We start from the raw sequence: 25,121 nt of genomic DNA on the forward strand, positions 1-25,121 counted from the left end.
TTGACGTAAAGTGATGATGAAGATATGCTTAAATTCTGGAGAATTAACCAGGTGAGGAGTGGTTTGCTCTTACATTCGATGATCTAATGAGATGAATGAAGATAAACACAGTGTGTGTGGAGGTTGAAAGAACAGCTAATGTTATGTCGACGATATTTTAGATATAGTGGGCTCCAAGGCTATAACTAACAAAATGGGTTAGTGGTCATAGGTCAGAGTGGAATACAGTACTACCGTGATCTTTTTGCATTTACGCTGTCCCACACAACTCCCACGAGCAGATCAGGTTGACATCAAGACATCGCAGTTGTGTACATGTTCATTAACAACACCTCTTCTCTCTTTCTATACACCATTCTGTCAATTGAAAGAGAGCATTTCTTCTTTCCCCTTTGATCACTCCGATTTCCCTTCTCCTCTATGGGAGTGTCACCCGTTTCTCTCTTTGTCCTTAAAGAATTATCACAACTTCTTTTCTTTCCTCTTCCCCCCCTCGGCCCCTTCAACCCCGCTGACGCCCTCCTCTCTTTGGTCCGCGGCGAGCGTTTCGTCTGCGTCACCGTGGCCCCTCGATGCAGAGTGAGGCATCGTAGAGTTGTTGTTGTCGGGACAATGGGAGGTAGAGCGAAGCGTTGCGGAGCTGGTAGAGACGGGTGATGGTGTGTCCACGTCCCTGTCAGGTCCGTAGCTGGAGGTGGGGGATGGAGGAGGCAGGGAGGAGGAGAGGGAGGGCTGGAAGAGAAGAGAAGAGATGAATCTACGATATAAAGAACATTCTCTTTCTTGTCTCTGCCACATGTGCATATGTGTTGGGTTTGTTGTATTTACCTGTAATGAGACAATGGACTTGCTAGTCTTCTCTTTGACTTTAGCCAGAGCTCCTTTAAGTCCAGAGGATTTCTGTGCCATCTCCAGGGCTGCTCTCAGCAGTTTGGGGGTTTCTGGTCTAACAGGGGCTGACGGGACCTGAGGGGGATCCTTCGCCTCTTCTTTGGGCTCAGGTTTCTTTCCCTTGTTTAGCATCTTCCTGTGAGAAAGTCACAGAATTCAGTAATAATTACATATAAGCAGACAAAGAAGCACGGCTGTTGTGTGAGTCGATCTGTACAGGACATATACAAAGCAGAGAGCACAGTGAGTTTCATTGATGTTTAACCTGGCCTTCTTGCGGAGCAGTTTCTTGGACTCGGGGTAGTGGACCAGGATCTCATTCAGGTCTTTCTTGTCGAGGATGAAGAGATTGGCAAATCCGTGGGCGATTACATTTGCCGTGCGCCTGTTACCCCCGCCTACTGCGAGCAAACTACCAATCAGAGAAATCATGGTTGAGAATGACATTTTCCACCTCGTTTGACTTTTCAATTTCACAAAAACAGAGCTCAGCTAGACTTTTGAATGCATAATTATTGGGATTTCATGCAAAAGATTTAGAACCAAATCTTCTAAAAATCACACTTTTTCCTGTTTCTAAGATATTTGTCAGAGATGGCAGTTCAGATAGATAAAGAATCCTGTTCACATATGTGGGCATCTTTAAAGAAGATGTTTTCACTAAATCACCACCTGTGAAAATCTCTTCACCTGATCTCTCCGAAGACGGATCCTGCTCTGAGAGTGACAAACACTGTCTTCCCATCCGGTCCTCCAACCACCTGCACCTCCCCAGCCTTTATGATGTACATCTCCCGACCCACCTCGCCCTGAGCAAGAGAAAAGAGAGAGAGGCAGAGGCAGCCGATGAGAAGGAGAGCAATACAAGTAGCAACAATTTTTTAAAATGTTGCCACATACAGTTGTCTTCTACAAACAAAACACAAGTGAGTTTGCCTTTTACCTTTTTGCAGACATAATCCCCAGGCAGGTAGACAACAGAGCGTAGGCTTTTCAGCATGTCAAAGATCATCTGTCTGTCACAACCCTGTCAAGAGGAAGGACAAAAAAAACAGAAGAGGAAACAGTGATGTCTCTTTTTGATCTCTATGGCTAGTGCACTAGCTTAACAACTCAGCTGGGCCTTGTCAGACTTTGTCTGTATTACGTACCCTGTGCTATTTTTTTTTAATGTGTTTTTAGGAAGTCCTACCTGAAAAAGAGGGACTTTGCTGACAATGGAGTAGTTGACGTCTATAGCAATGTCCAAACGCATTTTATCTGGCAACTGAGTCAGCAGCTCCTGCTCATCTGGCAGGGCAGACAGTGATAGGAACAGTATGACTGAAAAGGTCAGATGTATAAGATATATATGACACAGATAGTGCTCTCCTTACCCAGCATGCCCTGTGATTGCCAGGTGTAGTTGTACCAGGTCTTGACACGGTTCTGCACCTCTTTGGGTATGCGATAGGAGGACATATATTTGATAGTGTTGTCCATACATGTGCGGTAGTAGGTCTGACCTGCTGTAGCTGCACCAACCACGTCACGCATCTGAGAGACAAAACAGGTTTGTTAATTCAACACCATCCTTGCACAGAGACACTTATGACGTATGAATGTCTTTGCTGCATGACGTGCATAGTAAAAAAGAACTAGAAAATTTCGCAAGAAATTTTGACAGTGTGGCTTCTACTGCCCGAAGACGTCGCAATATATAGCTACACAGGCCGATGTTACCGGTAGTATCGTTGCGGTTCGATTGAGATATCGCTTCTCTCTTTTCTGCATTTAAGATCCATACTCTTGAATTTAATCTTGTATAACGCTTACGCTCCCATCATTTCTCTATTTGAGATAAATACATTTGTTTGAGAAGCCTTTGGAAATGATGGGAGCTAACGCTCCCATCATTTCTGTACGAACCTCATTCTGAGCTTCATGTTAAGATACAGTTAATCTATGGGGCTAAAGATAGAGAGAGACAGAGTGAGTGAGTGAGACAGGCAGACAGACAGACAGAGAGAGAGAAGGACAGACAGAGAGAGACAGACAGTGTGTGGAGAGAGACAGAGAGAGAGAGTGAGACAGGCAGACAGACAGACAGAGAGAGAGAGGGACAGACAGAGAGAGACAGACAGTGTGTGGAGAGAGACAGAGAGAGAGAGTGAGACAGGCAGACAGACAGACAGAGAGAGAGAGGGACAGACAGAGAGAGACAGATAGTGTGTGGAGAGAGACAGAGAGAGAGAGTGAGACAGGCAGACAGACAGACAGAGAGAGAGAGGGACAGACAGAGAGAGACAGACAGTGTGTGGAGAGAGACAGAGAGAGAGAGTGAGACAGGCAGACAGACAGACAGAGAGAGAGAAGGACAGACAGAGAGAGACAGACAGTGTGTGGAGAGAGACAGAGAGAGAGAGTGAGACAGGCAGACAGACAGACAGAGAGAGAGAAGGACAGACAGAGAGAGACAGACAGTGTGTGGAGAGAGACAGAGAGAGAGAGTAACCAATACCTGGCTGTAAGGCATCAGTGCTAATCACCAATGGTGGTAGAAATAGACGGAAAGCGGTTCGACAACCTTGCTCTTCTAATAAGGTATCTGCAACTTGTTGCGTTCCAGCTTCTGTCTGACTAACCTGGTTTGATTTGTGCTGAAATGGAGTAGTTGTTCTCCATCTGTGCTGAAATAGAGTAGTTGTTCTCCATTAGGTTGAGCGCGGTAGCCGGAGTCCTCCACCCTATCAGGGACCGTGCCCACCCCAGCAGGGACAGAGTGTTTTCCTGCAAGTGCTCCAGACGGACAGTGGATCGGCGGGAGATCAACTTTGCTGTTCTCTACATGAGCTAGCTGCAACTTGTTGCTTTCCAGCTTCTGCCTGACTAACCTGGTTTTAGCTGTGCTGAAATAGGGAAGTTTTTCTCCAGTAAATTGATCACAGTAACTGGAGTCCTCCACTCTGCCCACCCCAGCAGGGACAGAGTGTTTTCCTGCAAGTGCTCCTTTTGTAGAAATAGACGGTAAGCAGGTCGGCAAGAGATCAACCTTGCTGTTCTCTACATAAGGTATCTGCACCTTGTTGCTTTCCAGCTTCTGCCTGACTAACCTGGTTTTAGCTGTGCTGAAATAGGGAAGTTTTTCTCCAGTAAATTGATCACAGTAACTGGAGTCCTCCACTCTGCCCACCCCAGCAGGGACAGAGTGTTTTCCTGCAAGTGCTCCCTTTGTAGAAATAGACGGAAAGCGGGTCGGTAAGAGATCAACCTTGCTGTTCTCTACATAAGGTATCTGCACCTTGTTGATTTCCAGCTTCTGCCTGACTAACCTGGTTTTAGCTGTGCTGAAATAGGGAAGTTTTTCTCCAGTAAATTGATCACAGTAACTGGAGTCCTCCACTCTGCCCACCCCAGCAGGGACAGAGTGTTTTCCTGCAAGTGTTTCCTTTGTAGAAATAGACGGAAAGTAGGTCGGCAAGAGATCAACCTTGCTGTTCTCTACATAAGGTATCTGCACCTTGTTGCTTTCCAGCTTCTGCCTGACTAACCTGGTTTTAGCTGTGCTGAAATAGGGAAGTTTTTCTCCAGTAAATTGATCACAGTAGCTGGAGTCCTCCAAGTACTCCTTTCCTGCAAGTGCTTCCTGTGTAGAAATATTGTTCCCTATATAAGTTGGCTGCAGCTTGTTCAGTTTTTTGGCTCCCTCTTGCCTTTGATTATTTTCAATACGGGGTGCACTGTTATATTTTGTGAGGCCGATATCTCTCACCGACATCTTTAAATTGCTTGCATCAACAGCGTCTTTTAGCGGTCCGGTTTGGTGTCGTTTGTCGTCCTTTGTGGCGTGTTGGATTGTCTTATGTGACATGTAGACGCCGTTAACAGGACGACTGCTCCTTTTTCCAGGGGTGCCTAGCGCCTTTTCGTCAAGAGGTTTTCTGTCGTCCTGGTTCGGCATCTTACTAAAACCCTCCACCTGGCAGAGCCCTCGGCCAGTTATTAAGAGGTTGGGGAGCTGTGCATATTCTTTAAAGTGAGACATATCCTTGTGTTTTTGTTGTGTAACTTGCTCTGTCGTGTAACTTGCTCTGTTAAGTAACGTGCTCTGTCCAGTAGACATTGTGCTATGAAATGAAAGAACCAGACGCTGGTGACATCCCGGCATTCTTTGTGACATCACTGCCTTTGATGTCTTCAAAGCACATACACTATGCAAACATTCCCATGGCAACCGGATGACGTCACATCAGAGGGTCTGTGGCGGACATGTTTTTTCCCGAGGGTGGGGGCTTGGCTCGCGCACCACGGCAACCGGATGACGTCACATCAGAGGGTCTGTGGCGGACATGTTTTTGCCCGAGGGTGGGGGCTTGGCTCGCGCACCACGGCGGGGAAGGTGGTGAAACTCCGTGGACACGTTATAGTGACTCGCCGACCTGAAAACACGTTACAGTGAGTGCTATACCCGTTGTATTAAAGATAGTATTTCACAAACAAAACGTATTTTGACAGAGGTGACGTTCGTTCGCCTGCCCTAACTCCGTCACGAGCGGATATATTGACACAGCCACAGCTGTTTAACTGTTGAAGGCATACGTGTAATCAAGGAGTCTAAAACCTAATTTCAGACGTGCACGCCCGTTCCTTCGGCGACTTTAAGTATATTTCTAACTTAAACGTATCAGTGCGGTAATATTAGGGGGAACAAAAACTAAAGTGAAATCTCGTTGATAAAGGTGCGTTGGCCGCTTTCTGCGTTTGGCGCCAAATGTGTTATTGTTACCGCAGCCATTCTGAGCAGTGAGCAGCACTGAGACACGGACATTGCTTTGCTGTTGAACACGAGTCAACTGCCCGCCCACTTGTGACCAGACCATGTCCTGCCCACCAGTGAACGAGCTCATGGACCTCTGGCCTGCTCTCCAAATAGAGTCTGAGGTAATATGGATCAGCTCTCTCTTTTTAAGTGAAAATTGTGATTCTTACTCATTTGGCCGCTATTTTATGCTTTATAAATGTGGCCTAGATTTTTCAAATTGAACTGTTTTTTTAAGTGTTGCTGTATTCTCCTCCTGTTATTTCAATGTAGTTGTATGCAGAGTTCCAGCGGATTATGAATCAGAACCTGCCCAACAGATTCTATGCTGAGCTTGACCGCCATCTTCCTCGACTGACGAACTTATTCAGACGGAAGGCATCAAAAACTGGGAAGACAGCAGATGCTCTGGCTGACATTTTAAAAATCCACGATGAACAGGTAAATAGATTATTACACACTTCATAGGTTGAACCGGTGGAACTTCGAACAGGTTCAAATTGAGCTTTGTGAATTTTGCAATTAGTCCACTTTGTGTTTGCCATTTGTCTGATTGCATTAAAGATGTGAACAGGTTATTTGTGGACATATTTTCTGATTGGACTGTTTAAAATCAGCTTTGCTCACACCACATAGATTCTCTGGTAATTTGACTGATTCGTGTGTGCAGAACATGGATCTTATGTTTTTCACCTCTTACAATGAGACCCAGGTCTCCCTTGTAAAAGAGGTATTGGTTTTCAATGGGACTTGGTTAAAGAAAGATAAATTATATGTCATCTGTTCTGTTCCATGTGTTAGTTTGTGATTAGTATCTCTTTTTCATTCATTCAGGATGAGTCTGATGAGCCAGAGCTTGATGGTGTTTCAGTGGGCCTCCTTACTGTCATCAGTGACCATGACACAAGTCCAGTTCACTACCACCCTGTGAGAATCTCTGTCGTCATTGAAAGTGATGCCATGGTCAGCCTCCCCAGACTTGGCGATGCCTTCCTGGTAATATTTGGGCTGATTTATGCACTTTATACACCTCAGCTACCCCAAAGCACTGACCAACACTTTTGAATTCACTCAAAAGATTTTACTTGGTCTAGAAAGTGGTAAACTGTCACCCAGGTTGCAGACTGTCAAGAATGACTTGATGATGTAGAAACTCATCTGAAAGAAGGCTGCAGGGTAAAGCATTATAAAAGGCTAGTTCAAAGTTTTAAGTGAAAATGTTCTTAAACAGTCTATAGATTTTTTTGTAATTTCATCAAAATTTGGAGAGACGGCGAGTGCGCTTTCATGGCACTGGCAAGTTCCTGACGGTCAGTCGGTCGTCAGACAGTACCTGTCTGTGACATGTTAGTCTAAATGTATTTTGCCGTCACTGATTGACACTTTATGAAATTACATGTGCAATTGTTGATTAAAGAATAAACATTTCCTGGCAACACCCATTGTTGTTACGACAGGTCAGCTGCCGTAAATCATACACACACACACACACACACACACACACACACACACACACACACACACACACACACACACACACACACACACACACACACACACACACACACACACACACACACACACACTCCTCCGCGAACCGCCACCTTAACGCGGTGGACGAGTTTGAGTGGCTCAGTGATCCTGGGAGCTATGTTGTCCGGGGACCCTGGTAGGGTCTCCCGAGGCAAACAGGTCTCAGGGGAGCGCCCAGACTAAGAGCGGTTCAAAAATGATTGCATAATAATAATAGCAGCCCACAGACTTCAGCCACCTCGCCCGGACCAGGGAAACCGGGGCACCCTCCTGGAGCCAGACCCAGGAGGGGAGCTCGTCAGCGAGTGTCTGGTGGCCGGACCTTCGCCCATGGGGCCCGGTCGGGCTCAGCCCGAAGAAACATCATGGAGCAGTCACCCTGTGGACCCACCAGCCGCAGGGACAAGCATCGGGGTCGGGTGCAATGTACTTTTTCTTTTAATAGCCTAATCTATTACAAATGTAGCCTACATTTTTTGGTCTATTATGTGTAAGAGAGCACATCAGCTGAACGCGTGAACGCCGCTCTGGGCATGCGCGCTCCCGAGAGGTGGAGGTTTGGCATCTAACGAGGCGCGGCTGTCACAGCGGCACACAGACAGAGGGGAAAGGTAAACTCCCGACTCAAGCAAAGGTAATAAAACGACCAACAGGGACTTTTCACCAGTGGTGGGCCGTCAGGGCCTGCAAGGCCTTCTCTGCTGGCCTTAACAGAATCACAAAGTTATATTTATTTTATAATTTCATAATTTTTCTTAAATACACTACATGTATTATAATTTATAAAAATATTTTTCCCATTATCTTATTTTCTCATTGCACAGCTACTGTGTTCCTCAGTTGCTCTGCTTCCAGTGCAGCTTGTTTTAAGTGGAGCTTTTATCCAATCAGATTTCACCTCTGTGTCTCTAGTAAGAAGAGAGGCCCGAGGCCTGCAGACTCACCAGTGCCTCCATGTGCAGTTTAAGTGAATGGAGACGATATTGTTGATTGTCATAGTCTTCAACCAATCAGATCTTTAGTTTGGCATGTTGGGTGTATTCTTTGACGTGCCAGAGCCTGCTAGCTGGCCTAGCCATTCGTGATTGGTGTCGTAGAATATTTCTATGTTAATCGGGAGGAGAGAGTGTTATTCGCAAATCAAAATAATACAAGTCTTCAAATCATTCAAAGTTGTCTCGTTCCATTTAATTTCTCTTGCAAGAGGGAGAATACCCAACACAGCTCTTCACAGAGTCTGCTGGAAGCATTCTTCAACATCAGTTCAAATCTTCACATACTATATACTAAAGCAGAAACAGTCTCCGCCTTTAGATAGGTCAAGGATGTCTTACGCTGGCTTATCAGTCTTCCATTTTCCCTTGATCTCATTGCCAGATACATTTACGTGACCCTAAACATCCCCAGAATAGGAAGAACCCCCTGTGTGAACCCTTGCTGACCTTCCTGTGTCTGTCTTCATGGCCCTCTAAAGTGAAACAGTAACACTCAGTATATGGTCTGTTTCTAAACCATGTTTACACAGAACTATCTGTTCTTAACCCATGTTTGGACAGAGCTAAATGTCTAACTCTGTTCTTCTAAGCCGTAAAATGTTTCTAAGCCATTTCATGATACTGATATATATTTTTTACCATTACATTGGTCAGTGGGCTAGCGTGACATGATGGGCGGTGACAATCCCAAAATCGAGAAGCTCTGTGGAGCAGACATTTTGAGCCCTCAAACGCATTAAAACATATAATATATATATATATATATGTGTGTATCCTCTTCTGTGTTATGTTCATTGCATTGTCTTATTTTTATTGTATTGTTAAGCACCTTGTAATTCGATTTTGCTCGAGGCTAAGCTAAGTTTACCAGCTTCTGGCGGTAGCTTCACGTACAGACGTGAGAGGATCGAACAGCTCATCTAACTCGAGTCAGAAAGAAAATAACCTTTTTTCTAAAATATCAAATGTTTCCTTTCACGCACTTGGGAATCAGCATTGGTGTTACACGTATTACTGTTGGTTTTCCAAATGATTTTTCCTGAATTGTATGCGCGTATTACAGCATTGAAATAAGTCATTTAATTCACATGGCTTTTCATCTTATTTCGCATGCTTTCCCGAGAAGCCTTCTCTGCCAAATGCAGGAATGTTGCTTCACATTACCCCCCCCTCCCCATCATCAGTTTTAATTTACTGTCTCTCCGGCCGGAGAGGCCTCATCTCCATCAATTCACGACAAAATAGAATAAATTCTTCTTCGACAAGCCTGCCGGGCCATTGCTGGCGGTTCAGCTCAACCAATCAAACGAGATGTCTTGGGGCTGTGTGAAACCAGTCTCATTATCGTTCTCACACTTGTGTTCATGTGTGCTCTCCAACATCCATTTTTATCTCTCGCTGTTCCCTAATTCATTTCCTGCAGAAAATGATTTCCTCTCCGTGAACAACGGGATTACAGAAAATTAGAAATGCTGAAATCAATTACTGAATAAAGCTTGTAATTCGAAATGCAGGACCGCCTGTGCCTGTCATCTTCACGCCTATTGTCTGCAATGCTGAAATCATCACTGTGGGAGAGAAGCGAGATTGAAGTGATACCGTGTTGTATTGATTGCTGCTCTTTGGTATTTCATGGCCGTGGGCAATCACATTAATGTTTAAAAACAGCTGCTTCTGCGCATGATTGCCTTAACTGGTGTGAATAGAGTTGCTTCCTGCTTTACTTTCTCCCGATTACATTTTAATGGGATACATTTAAAAAGTCGACGAGTTAATCAACAGAAAATGACCCAGCATCAATTCTTTATAAACAAAACCAGTTATCAAATGTCAAACATTCACTTTTTCCAGCCTCACATATGTAAGTATCTTCCCTGCTTGATAGAGTTGTAAATTATACACTTATAATAATATTTGGATTTTAGACTGTTGGTTGGACAAAACAAGACACTGAAGATTTCATCGTGGCCATGGTGGGATTTTCACTATTTTACATTTGATATATTTTACAGACGAATCGATTATTTAAATTGGTATATGAATTGATACGACTGATACAAAATAATCACGAGTTGCAAAATAATTGTAAATGAGCTATGCATTGAACAGGACATTTTACAGTTGAAATATAAACAAGTCAGTGCTCTCTAGGGGACAAACTATGTAACGTTGTTCCGGTTTCTCATTGCATCAAACACTGACATTTCTTTAAGGCAAGTATTTGTTATTCATCAGCCAACATTTACACCGATACTTAATTGTTCAGGCCGATCTAGCTAACACAGCCCTACAATTAGAATCTATGGTAATTTGGGTGGACTGCAGATTGTGTGTTCTATATTTTTGTTAGGAATTATTTCTCATCATTACAAATACTAAAACATAATCAAAACCAACCACGTGTAAGTATTTCTCTAAATGCTTTGTGACTTCCCCACCATGTCTGTGGCACTCATCCAAACCCATTTGTTCCCACTTGTGACATCTGTAAGAACAGGTCACACACATATATAGTTTACAGTATAAAACAGCTTTCATTCATAGTAATCTGGCCACCAGTAGTTAAAACAAAGCACCGAAAGGCTGAATTTCACCATTAATGGACCTAAGCACAAATTCTAGTCATCTTCACTCTCCTTAGCTTACAGTCTTTTCCCTCAGTGCCCATCAATCAGTTCATCCAGTTGAGGCTTTAAAGGCGATGGACGGATGAGTCATTGTTCCACCACAGAGAGACGGCACACTCATTCAGCTGCTCACTGAGGAAGAATGACTTGTTTCACTACGGACAAAATTGTATCAGGCAACGTCTCCCACTGCGTTTTAGATGTTCCTCATTCCAACTGTGAGGCTTTTTTATTCTCTCTATGCTCATTGCAGTCATGGATTCTTTACTGCTTCACTTCTATATTTTTATGATCTAGACATGAAGAGCTAACATCATTTAAAACCTGTACTCTGGGACATTTATTGAGGTTTAAAGTACTGTTGGCAGCCAAATAATCAGCATTCTGTATGTGGCTATTTATTGCAACTAAGAAATACATACTTTGAATTACATCCTACAGCATACGTTGCTGTGTGGCCAAATCAGGTTGTCAAATTATAACTGAAACGAGGGCGGCAAGCCTGAAATTGAAGCAGCATGTTTAACTAGAAAATTTCGCAAGAAATTTTGACAGTGTGGCTTCTACTGCCGGAAGACGTCGCAATATGTAGCTACACACGCCGATGTTACCGGTAGTATCGTTGAGGTTCGATTGAGATATCGCTTCTCTCTTTTCAGCATTTAAGATCCATATGCTAGTTTTCTTGTGTGTATTGAGAGGGACCCCTAGTCATGGTCATTACTTTATAACAATGAACAACCCACAACTAATGCTCTTTAACAGAGCAATTCACCACGACACAACAGTCTGTGACACAAACAATTTGTAACACTAATAATTGTACATTTATAAAATTACACCGCCGAACTGCATGCTGGGTACAGCTCACTCGCCTGCTTGCAAAACAGTCTGCTAACAGCTGGGAGAGGCTCCGTCGCTCCAGTAAAGTTTTTCACATGATCTGCTCTTCAACTCATCATTCCTCTCATGTGTTCATATCGGAGCAATAGGAGCTACGGTTATGGGGGTTTGAGGATTTGTTTGAGAGGTGTTTCCCTGCTTTTTCTCCATGAACAGGCTGCAGGTGCACAGGTGATTCTGATTGAGCTAATTAGTGAACAGAGACTCACAGACACACATGACTTAGAGATATATGTGATGCAGCTCAGCCAATCAAATATGGGTATTCTGACAAGTTTCCTGATTGTGAGATGTACACACACCATGACACAAGTGGGCGAGACGAGAAAAGACTTGGCAGAGCAGGACAATAGTATGGTAAGCTATAAATATTAAAACATTGATCAATCTCCAAATGAGAAAATTTCCAAAGAGATAAGTCGTGAACCAGGAATGGTTGGACTTGTATAGGCAAATTGCTTGGATGGACAGGTGTTTGAGAGTGAGCTGATTGGTGGAAACACATCTCTTAGAGATTTTTAAACCTCCTTTCCATCTCTGCCACTCACTCACTCTGTCCATCTAACTGTCTCTCTCTCTTCTCTCTCTATCATACAGTCATTGAGGTCTTAGATATTTTTAGAGAACTTCCCTCCCATTTCAAAATAAAAGCCCCACAGAATGAATTCAAACTGGAATTTTGTGATGAAGCTTGTCATTTAATAACCTCTATTTGGGTTTCATAAATTCAGATTCTGTCTCCTCTCCTCAGGAAACTGACAGTTTTGTACAATCCATATTCTGAGCTTCATGTTAAGATACAGTTCATTTACGGGGCTTTTATTTTGAAAGGGTGGGACTGAATATATTTCCCTTAATAAACCTATGTGACTGTGTTCACTAATTAGCTCACTTACTAACACCTGTCCATGGGAGAAATTTGCCTATATCAGTCAAACCACTCATGGTCCAAGACTGTGATCTCTCTGGCAATTTTTCTCATTTGGAGATTGATCTATGTTTTATCATTTACAGCTTACCCAGCTATTGTCCTGCTCTGCCAAGTCTTTCCTCGTCTCGCCCACTTGTGTCATGGTGTGTGTACATCTCACTGGAATCAGGAAACTTGTCAGAATACCCATATTTGATTGGCTGAGCTGCATCACGCATATCGTTAAGTCATGTGTGTATGTGAGTCTGTGAGCCTCTGTATGTTTATAAACATCACTAACGAGCTCATAGAAACACCTGTGTGAGAGATTAGAGTGAACAGCGATTTTCAACAAAACTACCTGTATGAACTACCTGTGAACATATGCCCTTTATACCAAAACCATGAGACTAATCAATAAAATATGGATACCGTGAGAAAGATAAGACTCTGCCGAACGCGGCTGATGTGTTTTTTATGTTTGTGGTGTTAAAAATGTGAGCTCCAGAGCAATGTACAAAAGTGGTACCGTCTGCTTTCTTTGAGAAATGAGTGGTCAGATTTAACATGGAGTCTAATGGAGCAGAAAGCTGGTTTTCCTGTCAATTAAGGTCTGTAGTGCAAAATGTGTAAATGTGCTGGATTCCACAGTCATTTCTCTAGACCAGCACACCATTAGCTAACCTTTTGCAAAAAATAATGCATGAGGTGTGCAAATTGTGGCACTCTGAGCAATTTGTTTGCAGAAATCACAGAATATTTTCCTGCTCTGCTCCACTCTAACAATTATGCCCTCACTCTAGCCCTTAACGAGCTGCGCAATACACACCCATTATAAAATCTGAAATGGAGCCAAAATGTTCCTGAAACTTAATCTGCGACTTCATGAAAACTGTGCTAGCTATCAAAATGTCCATTTGGCTCAATAACCTCCAGCGTTTTGTCTACGTTTTAAACTTTAAATCATTTTTCTATGTTAAAGTATGGCTTGTCAATATGGGTCCAAAGTTCAGTGTTTTTTTTGCTCTCTTCACGCCGAAACCCCATTCAAGTCTATGGGCCAATTTTGCTCCGTTTTTCAGGATTTTCGGGAAAACCGCTGGGCGAATCTCTTATACAGGACATAGCACACCGTGGAAGATGGAGAATAAGAAAAATAAGCCCGCAGGATTACAGTCAGTGTGCTTTGGCACAGGCAGTTCTACTGCCTTTGTGCCACAAAGCCACACTGAATAACACTCTGGAGCCTTTGAGGTTAAATACATGTGGAAGGCACACATGTCTCCATTCCATTTCTATACCTACCTGTCCAATCATGATAGAGAAGGCAAAGACTCCAACAAAGTAGTTGATGAGCTGGAAGACAATCTCGAACAGGGTGGTGGGGTCTGGCAGACCGCCAATGGTGATCAGGGTCTTCACCGCAAAGTAGTAACAGCGAATGTAACTGAGCGGAGACAAAGACAGGAGGCATCAGAAAGAGACAGAACAAGAAAAGGGCTAAAATGAACATGATGGGTTTTTAAAATGAATGAGATGTAGAATTAAAGTCAAAAGATGCGACTAGAATAGACCAGGGGAGATATACTGTAGATCATTTGTGTGAATATCACAGAGCAGAGTGAGCTTTCCATCACATGAGTTGACATCTTCATCATTAGCCGTCATTCTGCTCCTTTGGGTCTGAAATTTGTGTTTTATCTCAACAGCTGTGCACCTATCAATCCCCTTTAAACCCCCGTCCCAATCTTCAAAACACAAACAAATAAACCTGTTGCCTCGTGTGTGTTTGTGTGTGTGTGTGTCTGTTTTTATCCTACCAACCTGTTGCCTTCGCCATTGTACACCCACTTGGTTGATCCTAGTCCTGTGAAGGCAGAGCCCCAGTAGTAAAGACAGGCATTACAGTGGAGACAGTAAAGGAGATAGGTGGTGGTGCGGATCACCCTGAGAGACAGAGAGTGAGAGAGCAACACATTTGCACACACTGAACACCAGAAACCAGTAATTTGTTCATCTGAGTTCATCTAAAAGGAAGGACGAAAACGTGAGGATACAGAGATAGAACTGCCAGTACAGTGAGGCTGCATTCACTCCTAATCAGGCGCTGTGGCGAAGACACCAGTGCACCAATGCATCCAACGTCATGCTGATGTTACGATCACGTAACCGTCGATCAATGGGCTATTCAAATTAAGGTTAATAAGTTAAGGGTTCTCAACCTTTTGTAAGAAATATTCTTCTTACATTCACCCATCCCTGCCTGCCATTATCCAAATATAATGTATTCAGGGTCATATTTTGTCACTACAGCCTATATTCACGCAGGGTTGGCTCCCACATCACTCTTTAGTTTCAGAAATCAATCCATTTTGTGTCACTGCATCGGAGGGAACGTTCGCTAACCCGTTCGTCTACCTGATGATGTGTGGTTGAGAATAGCTGATTTAATCGACACGCCCGCACCGCCGCACAACCCAGCGCTAATCAGCGCAACGCCCGATTCGGTGTGAATGCAGTCTAAGATACCATGAGGCTACAGCTGACCTGTAGATGTAGGCTTTGGTCAAGATGGCCTCTAGACGTTCATTGAACTCAAAGAAGGAGTTGATCTAGAGGCATTGATAGAACAGAAAAAAAAACATTTAAAGAGTGAAATCTGAATAATTGCAGTCTGATTTCTCAAAACGGATACACAGAGTGGAAATGAACTTTTCCTTTGTTTAGATGCCATCACTGTAATGTTGTGTGTAGCAGCTTATTAAATGCATGTGGAAGGATTCTCAGTGTGTTGGTTGCCAGAATGCTGAAACTGGAACAGGTTGTAAAGGGCTGATCAGAGGAAAATGGTTGAATAAAGCGTATTAAACCTCACCTTCAGCAGCCTGGGTAAGCGAAGGAGAGGGTTGATGCCAGTTTTGAAGTAGAAAAGCTCCAGGGGCACAAGACTGGCAACATCAAACTGCAAAACAAGAAGGTACCGCCTCACTCGCTGAACTACTTTGATGATTGACTCAACGCATAATATGTGAAGTAAAGCCGAACGCACTCAAAAATGTACTTTTATTCCGCTCTGGTTACTTACTTTGAATCGTTTGGTTGTCATGTAATTCTTTCTCATGTCTTTTTTGTCACACTGTAATAAAAAAACATAACTGCAGATATAAATGATGATCCTGGTAAGTTGATAACTTTATCATGATCTTAAACTGACATTGTGTTTCATTTTTAAAAAGAGCTACGTTAGGCCTGTCACAATAATTAGGTTATTGACTTATCATAGGACATACTGACTTAACCTTGATGGTTTTTTGTGCTGACCTCGATATTGTATCAACTCATGTGATAAATGTAACTTCAGCAGTTGATAACGACAGAGATTGTATCCTCTTGTGTTCACTGTAACACAGTGTTTCCTGTTTCAGGTTCCTATGAGCAGGCTCTTGTTTACGGTAATGGCTAACGTCACCACTCACCACTATGTCCCCTCCGCGAATAAACTGCAGGCGCGGCTGAAAGATGGTGATGTCCAGGATGTAAATGAGGTCACACAGGTAGTCGGTCAGCAGCCAGTAATAAATGTTGTCTGGAGTCTGGTAAGGGAAGGCCCAGCGCACTGGGATGAACCACGCGTTCCAGTTCCACGCCAGAGTGACCAAAAACATCCACAGAACGTACATTAGGTCTGAGGAGAGAGCCAAAGATGAGAGGATGAAGGGAGTGAGAGAGGTGAAGAAATTGAGGGTAAATAGACAATAGGAGAACTGAAAGTAAGGAAAGACTGGAATTACTCAGTATTCACAGAAGAAGTGGTGGGCACTGCACAAGCACCAACTACCATGATTATATGCTGTTAACTAGAATAAGAGCATGACAAAGAGCATTACAAATAAACTGGATCTAATCTGTATTATAATGCAACATTTGCATAATTTGGAAGTTGTATTTGTACTAAAGGAGACAGAAAAGAGACAGAAAAGTGATAGAAAATGGACTGGCTCGCAAAGTCCTTGTGAATGTATGAAAAGGAAGAGAGAAGGATAAATGACAGATGATCTCCTTTACCCAAACCGCATCATGTTTAATCATTGCATTCTGTTTGCATATTAACAGAACGGGTCAAAATAAAGTTGCCTTTTGGATGAGCATCAAACAGCCCAATGCATTTTTATCAATGTGTTATTTTAGAAATTGTGTCAGAACGGCGTGGCTGAAAAATGAGGAGCTGCCAGACAAGACTCTGCAGTGTTTGTCATTCATTTCTGAGTAGTTCAAGTAAAGGAGACTCTACTGAGCAGTGCAGCCCTGTAGGGGGCAGCGGGTGGCGTTCGGCTGGGTTCTCACTGGTGAAAGGGTCGATGCTGGCAGGGAAGCGGTAGTGCATACAAGCTCCTATCCACCGAGGAGTTTTCACCTTGCAGCAGCGGCTAGACTGCTCCTCATCTGCCCCACTCTCCACTCCTCCTCCTCCTCCTCCTCCTCCTCCTCCTCCTCCTGATGGACCTGCTTGTGCCTCCTTCTCTCCCTCGTCCACTGGCTGAGCTCCAGGAGCAGGCTGAGGAGCTGCAGCCTGAGGAGGAGCTGAAGGGAAGTGAGAAGGGAAGGGGCAAAAGGTCAGAAGAAGCAGGTTTACCATCTCATAGTGCTGAAGTTACAGGAACAAGGAATGTGCTGAGGACCACCCCTTACTATCTATAATCTACGTACCACTTTTGTATGTTAGGATGCAATGTGCTGTATGAGTGTGTGTGTGTGTGTGTGTGTGTGTAGAGGGGAAAGAGAGAGAAAGGACAGAGATTCCAACTCACAGGGGATGATGCTGTCTTCATCTGAGCTGTCAGGCTCAATGAGTTTCTCCTTCGCCTTCTCTGTTCTCTCTTTAAACATCCTGACCAGCTCCTGAAGACGATCGTTGACCACCGTACTGGTCTGACTGGCTGAAGATGCTGGACGTTCTTTGAGTCTTGGAGAAAAATAAAGTTAGATGATGATGATTTTTATTATTATGACCTCATGTCAGCACTCCACAACTCCAAATACATCTTCATTTTGGTTTTGTATGTGTGTGTGTGTGTGTGTGTGTGTGTGGGTGTGCGTGCGTGTGCGTGTGTGTGTGCACAGCGCTCACATGTCATCTGAATTGTGCAGGCTGGACTGGCTGGGCCAGGCTCTGACTGGCATGCTTCCTTCATCATCATCATCTTCACTTTGAGAGTGAAGGGTCCTACTGTTTACGTGAAGTAGACACAGCAACGTCGTTGGTTCAACTTTGAGACCGTGCTGCCTAACTTTATTATTGCTGCCTTTTGTCAAACTAAAATCCACGGCGGTGCGGCTTTACCAAACATTCTGTTAAGCAGTTTGTGTAAATGTTAATAAGACACAGAATCAAATTATTGACAGACACTATTAGCTGAGTCCTGCCTTTCGTGCTCACGCTGTAGTCATGATTGTGAGGAATGCAAAAATAATGAGCAAAGACTGGATTAATGAAAGGCTATGGAGTTTATATCCACTATATGTCCATGACTGGGCAGCACGATGTGTGAATACAGAGACAGATGGATACTACATGAGTCAATACAGTATTTAACAAGGGTTGATATCTTACATCTTCGTCCAGATAGACCGACGATTCCTTCCACTACTGTCAGGGAGAGAGTGTGTTTAAGAAAAAGGGATCGGGGGAGAGAGAGAGGGGGGGGAGGGGTGGGGGGGGGGGGATATGGAGTGTGTGCCAAGGAAGGCATGATATTAATCCAAAAAACAGAAGACAAGTGAAGATAATAACCTGCAGTGTTCTACAGGCATGGATGGATTATGAGACAATGGGCCCTGGGCACATACATGTAAGGGCCCCTCAGCCTGTCTGCATAGGAACAAGACATCCAAACTCAAAGAGTCTAATTTGAGTCATTTCACGTCACGTTGCAGTCGTTTTGCATCTAATTTGAGCAATTTTGCGTCTCTGTGATTGCTTTGTGTATATTTTGGTGATTTTGCTTTTGTTTTGTTTTGTGTATGTTTGTGGTCATTTAGCCGCTTTCTATTTGTGTTCTTTTGGTTTTCAGCGACATTTTGAGTCAGGACCTCTGACACTTTGGGCCCCTACCTGCTAGGCCCGTTCAGTAATCCATCCATGTCTACAAGTAGGTGACAGAGTGATGATACAAGTGGAAGATTGTGATGCATCCATTTATTGACTTCTGCTATGTTATGACATTATCCACACAATAGCCACAAGAACAAAGATCTGTGAAAACCATGCAAAGCTGAACAGAAAATCACAAAACAACACAAACAATTCAGCTCCACCACGATTCACATGACAGACTGTGTTCTGCATAAACAGTATGTGCTGCTTTGCTTTGTGTGTGTCATTTTGGCAAGTTCTCACAGTTGTTGTTGTTAGGTGCAAAAGAATTTTCACAACCGTGGGACCAAATAGAAAGATATTTCCGATATTCGTAAGCAACACACAAGGTTTCTGCAGGACACTGACATCCAGACTGTACAACAGACAGTAGAGGGCAGTAGATCCACTTCAAACAGCACTACGCAGGGGAAACACATGAAGAATTTCAACCCAAAATGATTCATTAAAACCACAAATTATGATAAAACATAATTCTATTTTTGTATTTTATAAGCAAATGTTTAGTAATCTATAATCTTCTCAAATCTACTAATATTCAATCTAATCTCATTTTGGTTGAAAAGCCTCCGCTTGCCAACAATGAAGATTGCACCATGACATAACCCAAATAACATATTCTAGTGATGTTATTTTGGATTTCTCTCTTGAATGCATATATATGCTACGCATATGTGTGGTTTCCCTGGAGAAAAAGAATAATGACTGTTGAAAGAAGATTACAAGCACTACAACTCAAACGATCCATGCAGTTGTCTTACTCTTTATCTCCTTTACTGTAGATGAAAGCATGAAGAGAGAGGAAAAGATTCAAAATAGTGTAATGCACACCCTCATAAACTGTTTTTAAAACCTAAACTCAGCCTCTCAGTCTCCGACAATATGACATAAATGATCCCCCACTGGTGTTAATACACAGCATAAACCTCTTGGTAAAACAGTTACTGTCCTAATAGCACATTACATAAACCACTAGTGGCAGTATTTCCTACCTTTGACGACCTCCGGAGGGGGTCACAGGGACAGTGAGGGTTGTAAGTTTGGGGTCCTGAGGGGTGAGGATTTGGGGGATATTGCTCTGTTCCTCCCCTCCTCCTCCTCCTCCTCCTCCTCCTTCCCCTCCTTTCTCATGGTCCGAGTCGACATCCTCTACATTGACAGCTGGACGAAGGCTGAGGCTAGAGCTCTCTGGAGAGGGTGAAAAATATGTTTTGTTGATTAACAAGCAGCATCACAAATTAAGTGTATGTGTATTTAGGACAAATAGGACCGTCTTACAGTACTGCCAGGGGCAAAGCAGGTCACAGTTACAAGCAGAGGCAGGACAGTGTGAGAGAGAGGCGGAGGGCCTACATCGGGCTAATGCAAGAGGATCCACCTGTGAACTAGGCCACGTATAAGAGTGCCCTGATAGTTCAGAGGACTAGCTTACTCATCTGGCAAGCTATTCAGTCTCGCTAATTAGGCTCACGGTACACTGGCACAATTCTGTCGTCTTCATTGTGTTGTTGTTTACGGTTTGTTCCAGACTTTATCGAAGATGTATGGAAATGGAGGAAAGTCATAGTATACATTTTAAACATTTCTGAATCCCTTTTTTTTCCCAGGCAAAATAATGGAATAGTTTGAGGATGTTGCATGTTCACCGAATGGCAACCAAATTAGTTGTGCCGCTTTATTCACACCCTGCCTGAGCTTATTTGAGAAATGACAGAAGGAGACAACACATAAACATACAAAAGTCCACCACAACACAAAACCGCTACTGAACACACCGTCAGTGAATTTTCCATGACATCTGAACTCAGTTGATCATTAACTGTTTACAAATGTCTTTGTTATGGTTTAGGGGCAATCAGTTTCACTTCTAATCACTTTTAATTTTAGAGCATAAACTAGCTTTAAAATGAAAAGTATAGAGGCAACTGTTTACTACTTGTTATGGCTGAGTTCAGGTATCTACAAGGAATCTCACGATGGAACACATTCAACTCTCCACTCCTGCAGAGTCACCTGTGGGTCTTAATGCTGAAATGTCTGAGTCATCTTCAATGAAGAACGCCGGGTTAGAGAGACCTGACAGCTGGCGGGACGCTGAGTTGAGCTGCTTTGATGGGGGGCTGACAATTGGTGGCAGGCGTGGGTAGGACGGGACGTTGGGCAATTCGAGGGAGCTACCATTGGGGGAGGATGGAGACGGGGAGCGGGACTGGAGCTGCGGATGGTGAGGGGGAGGGGGAGGGGGAGGGGAGTGTCGGACGAGCCGGTTCAGTTCAACATCTTGCTGATTCTTGTCTTGCTTCTGTTTTTGCTGTTGTTGTTGTTGTTGTTGTTGTTGTTTCTTAGGCATCTTGAGGCATAAGGCTGTTGAGGCGGTTCTGGACGTTGAGGAAGTACTGCTGCGCTCGGCTGGGAAACTGGGAGAGCTTCTGCGGGATGTTTGAAAGGCTCTCGGGAAGACTAAGGCCGACTGAACCCTCTGAGGTTTTGGGCAATAACTCAGTCACAGTCTGGGCGATATTTCGGGGGATCTGCGTGAGTCGGATCTGGGAGAGCTCTTGGCGCAATTCAGGGGGGAGGGTGGGTAAGAACTTGGTAACATCAGAGAGCTGGGTGGGTAGCTCAGGCATGGAGGGTATTTTGGGAATGGAGATGCCGTTCTCTTTGAAGAACGCGTTGATGTTGCCGAGGCACTCGGAGGTGTGAGGAATGCGCATCAGGCAGCTCTTAAATGCATCGCAGCTGACGGGAGCTACAGAGGAGACAGGTAGATAGGCAGATATACAGTCAGGCAGGATTTAAGCAAGGTGGGAGGTGGCCTCAGTAGACAGGCAAACAGCAGCGGAGTCAGTCTGAAGGACAAAGTCAGACTTCTTCTAGACAAGAAGATCTATAATGACCATGGCCTACAGTCACCAGGCAACATTTACTCTAACTAGTAATGAAATCAACATCGTGGGAGGAGTCTGGATGTAGACGTGCATGTAAAACAGCAGTCAGTTAAGCAGCTTGTGCGTTAAACACAGTCAATTAGAGCAGTAATATAGCAGCTCTAACCGCAGCCATATATAAAACAAAAACAACAAACATAACAAATTAGAATAGTACATACCACCACAGCCGTCCCCAGTAGCTTCCTCCTCCTCCTACACAAAACACAAAGCATATGAATGAATGGCAGGGGAGTGGTGAGCATCAGCTGGGGTCGGATATGTGCAGGAGGTGAAATTAAATGTGTCAAGTGTATCACATGAGGTGAAACATTCATCACCGTGCATGTTAAACTCCTGGATGTTACCTTTTCACCAGCTTTGTCAGCGTCAGTGCTTTGACCGTCTCCCTTTGCTTTCTGCGGCTGCTGCGTTATAGGCTCAGCTTCCGAGTTGGCTTTCTGGGTCTTGGTCTCTGGTTCTGCTTCTGGTTCTGATTCTGATTCTGGTTCTGATTCTGATTCAGGCTCCGACACAGAGATATTAACTGGTTCAGGTCTTGGAGGTAGAGAGGGGGAGGTCTGCTGTGGCTCGGCTTCCTCTTGTGGCTCTGCATTTTTGTTTTAATTATAGATTTCATAAGATTTAAGATTTAAACAGTCACAAATGTACATCTGCCTGATGCAAATACAACAGAAATATACTATGACATATAAGATGCAGAGGTTGAAAAGAATTTAGAGATAATATTAAAAAAGAAAAGTCTCTACTTGAAGTATGGCATGCTACTTTGATTTTGTGACTCTTTTCTACAATCTAAGGGATTATTCAAATACAAAATAATGGATTCTACCTGGTTCCTCGGTGATAGGTTCTTCAGTCTCCTCAGCAAGGCTCTGTTCTGTTCTGCAGGACAGGTGACAAAACGAGTTGGACAAATCATGTTTCACTGTGTCTGGTAGTGTGAGGTTCCCCACACTGAGCCCACTGTTCAGTAACTCGGTCCATTAAATAAGGACTGCAGTGAGGATGAAGATGCTGGTATTTCTAGGGGGGAAACCTAATAAAGAATTGACATGTTACACTTTCAGCTATTTTGGAAAGTAGAACAACATTTGCAAACACAGACAGACTTTTTCAGTCTCATTGAATCTTGTTTTCACATTCTGAAAATGTGTGGCTGTGTTTAGAGAGGTTAAATCACATGTATGTGGTTTTGAGGATGGAAACATGAAAGTCGGAGGTGGCACACTTTTAAAAGTGTATGTAAAAAAACACAGGTAGCCTAATTCTGTAAAACTGGGCTTCAAGACCTGTGCTGGCTGCACGTTACAGAAATAACATGATATTATTATTTATATTTCATTTTACGATAGACTTTCCTTGTTTTTATTATCTGCAGTAGTAGCACACATTTAGATAGCATGTGATAAGTTGAAAAAATGTCCCAATGTCGGCACAGATGACATATTGTTATTATTAATAATATTATAAAATATTTTTATTATGACTTTTATTTTATAGACTGCACTTAGATGGTTATAGAAGGCAGAATGTAAATGTTTGTTCTCTGCTCACTTATTCTTTAACGGTTACAAACAGAAGACGGTGAAACACAAAGCACAGGTTACATCCTGACTCACATTTCATTTGATGTGGAAGCATCAACTTTACTCACTGTCAGCTAGTTGTTAGTGTTATCCACGTTTTTAGCATAACACGACTGACTTTGACAGGCCTGTGGCGCTAATTACCTCATAAAGTTAGGGTTAAATAATAGGTCAACGTTGTTCATTTCACAACATATGTAAGTCCAATACCTAAACACGATGACATCACGAGATACTCACTTTCTCTGTCAATATTCACGTGCGTTAATCGTTAGCAGTCGAGGCACAAAATGTCCACGAATGAGTAGCATGAACTCGGCTGTGAGGTCGTGTGAACCACATCAGGAGATTTTAGAAATGTTAGAAAAAACAACAACAATCAAAATGTTCCGTTACATCTCCGAGCATCCTTCTCTCTGCGTGCGTCTCTGGACGTGAAAACAGCAGCAGCAGCAGGTGCGCGCTGTTACCGGGGTAACCGTTTAGCGGAGGGGGGGTCAGCCGTCGCCACGGAAAGCTGTGGTTGCTACGACACGGTAGTGCGATGCTGAGGCAGCGCGCGGCGAAGATCACATAACGAGAACCCACGGGATTTGAGACCTGACAGCCAAAGGACTGCGCTGGATCAGACTGGGAACTGAATTCATAAGACTGGCAGTGGAACTGGAGATAGCAGGACTCACTGTACGTTTAACCTCGGTATAATGTCAGCTACTTGCACCCAAGCTTGTACTTTACTTACTTTTTTATCATACTTTATACTTCTACTCAACTCAACTACATTTCAGAGGGAAATATTGTATTTTTCACCTAACATTTATCTGTTACTTTGCACATTTAATCATATGATCAACTTATTACAGATGACGCATTGTTACAGTTTGAACTACCCAACAGTATATAAAGCAATTTAAATCAGCTCTACCAATAGTTCCAACAATAAATGCTGCTCATATGCTTTTTTCTTGTAATCAAGTATTTTACATTGTGATTTTGCTGCTTTTACCAAAGTAAAGGATCAGAATACTTTTTCCACACTTTTTGTTGAGTGTTCAACAAGCTGCTCGAGACAAGATGTGGAAATTCCCTCTTGAAATAAAGTCATCAGCATAGTTTCTAAGTTTAGAAATCTGTTTATATATGTATGAAAAAACATCAATATATAACTTTTTGGAGTATCTATTAGGCACAGCACAGGAGCACTATGATACAAATTCTATAGGTGAAAGACTAAGTGACTCGGGGGTCCTACGAAGGATTTCAAGGAGGACGGGTAAGACTCCAGATATGCATTCTTACTCTGGGACTTTACTTTGGTCCACTTTCGTCTCCTCTTCTTGTGACACTGGCAGCCTGGTCACAGGGAACACGCAGCGTCACATGACTTCACAAGGATGCTCGGCAAAATACACACAATGCCGAAACAAACACTTTCTCTCTGTCTACTTGAACACAAGTTCTTACTCGACTTCAGGCTCCTCCTGCAGCAGTTCTCTACTCCCCAGTGAGAAATTAATGGACTGCCCCTCACTGGCCATCTGTCTAATGGCCATCTCAGCTGTCTCTCTGGCCACCTCTTCAGCCATACGTGCCATCTCCACGCGCTCCTGCAGCAGACTAAAGAGAGACGGGACACACTGATGTGATTGTGCTGTGCGGTAAATGTTTGTAAAATGGTAAATGAACAGTGGGATGTGAAAAGAGTCTTCTTTCTTATTGCAGTGACTTATGATTGCACAGCAACAATTCTCTGGCCCCAACACCAAACCA

At 43.4% G+C, this 25,121-nt stretch overlaps 1 protein-coding gene across 1 annotated transcript in view; it reads right to left on the reverse strand.

Annotated features, from left to right (window-relative positions):
* Positions 1-462: 462 nt before the first annotated feature.
* The window catches only part of LOC306699050 (uncharacterized protein), a gene marked incomplete at both ends in the record, with an annotated part of 30,778 nt that continues 6,119 nt past the window's right edge, over positions 463-25,121 (reverse strand). Inside the window, 23 exons of the mRNA XM_079163550.1 lie at positions 463-732; positions 829-1,027; positions 1,157-1,303; positions 1,582-1,700; positions 1,835-1,918; positions 2,084-2,181; positions 2,268-2,427; positions 13,963-14,104; positions 14,482-14,604; positions 15,205-15,269; positions 15,533-15,619; positions 15,743-15,793; positions 16,134-16,342; positions 17,002-17,238; positions 17,466-17,620; positions 17,786-17,884; positions 19,573-19,587; positions 19,804-19,999; positions 21,924-21,954; positions 22,110-22,351; positions 22,595-22,647; positions 24,651-24,704; positions 24,816-24,968. Coding sequence (XP_079019676.1) covers positions 463-732; positions 829-1,027; positions 1,157-1,303; positions 1,582-1,700; positions 1,835-1,918; positions 2,084-2,181; positions 2,268-2,427; positions 13,963-14,104; positions 14,482-14,604; positions 15,205-15,269; positions 15,533-15,619; positions 15,743-15,793; positions 16,134-16,342; positions 17,002-17,238; positions 17,466-17,620; positions 17,786-17,884; positions 19,573-19,587; positions 19,804-19,999; positions 21,924-21,954; positions 22,110-22,351; positions 22,595-22,647; positions 24,651-24,704; positions 24,816-24,968 — 2,989 coding nt within the window. The remainder of the gene's footprint in view (positions 733-828; positions 1,028-1,156; positions 1,304-1,581; positions 1,701-1,834; positions 1,919-2,083; positions 2,182-2,267; positions 2,428-13,962; positions 14,105-14,481; positions 14,605-15,204; positions 15,270-15,532; positions 15,620-15,742; positions 15,794-16,133; positions 16,343-17,001; positions 17,239-17,465; positions 17,621-17,785; positions 17,885-19,572; positions 19,588-19,803; positions 20,000-21,923; positions 21,955-22,109; positions 22,352-22,594; positions 22,648-24,650; positions 24,705-24,815; positions 24,969-25,121) is intronic.

This window comes from Pholis gunnellus (assembly GCF_910591455.1).
Source record: "Pholis gunnellus genome assembly, chromosome: 7".
NCBI classification, from domain to species: Eukaryota; Metazoa; Chordata; class Actinopteri; order Perciformes; family Pholidae; genus Pholis; species Pholis gunnellus.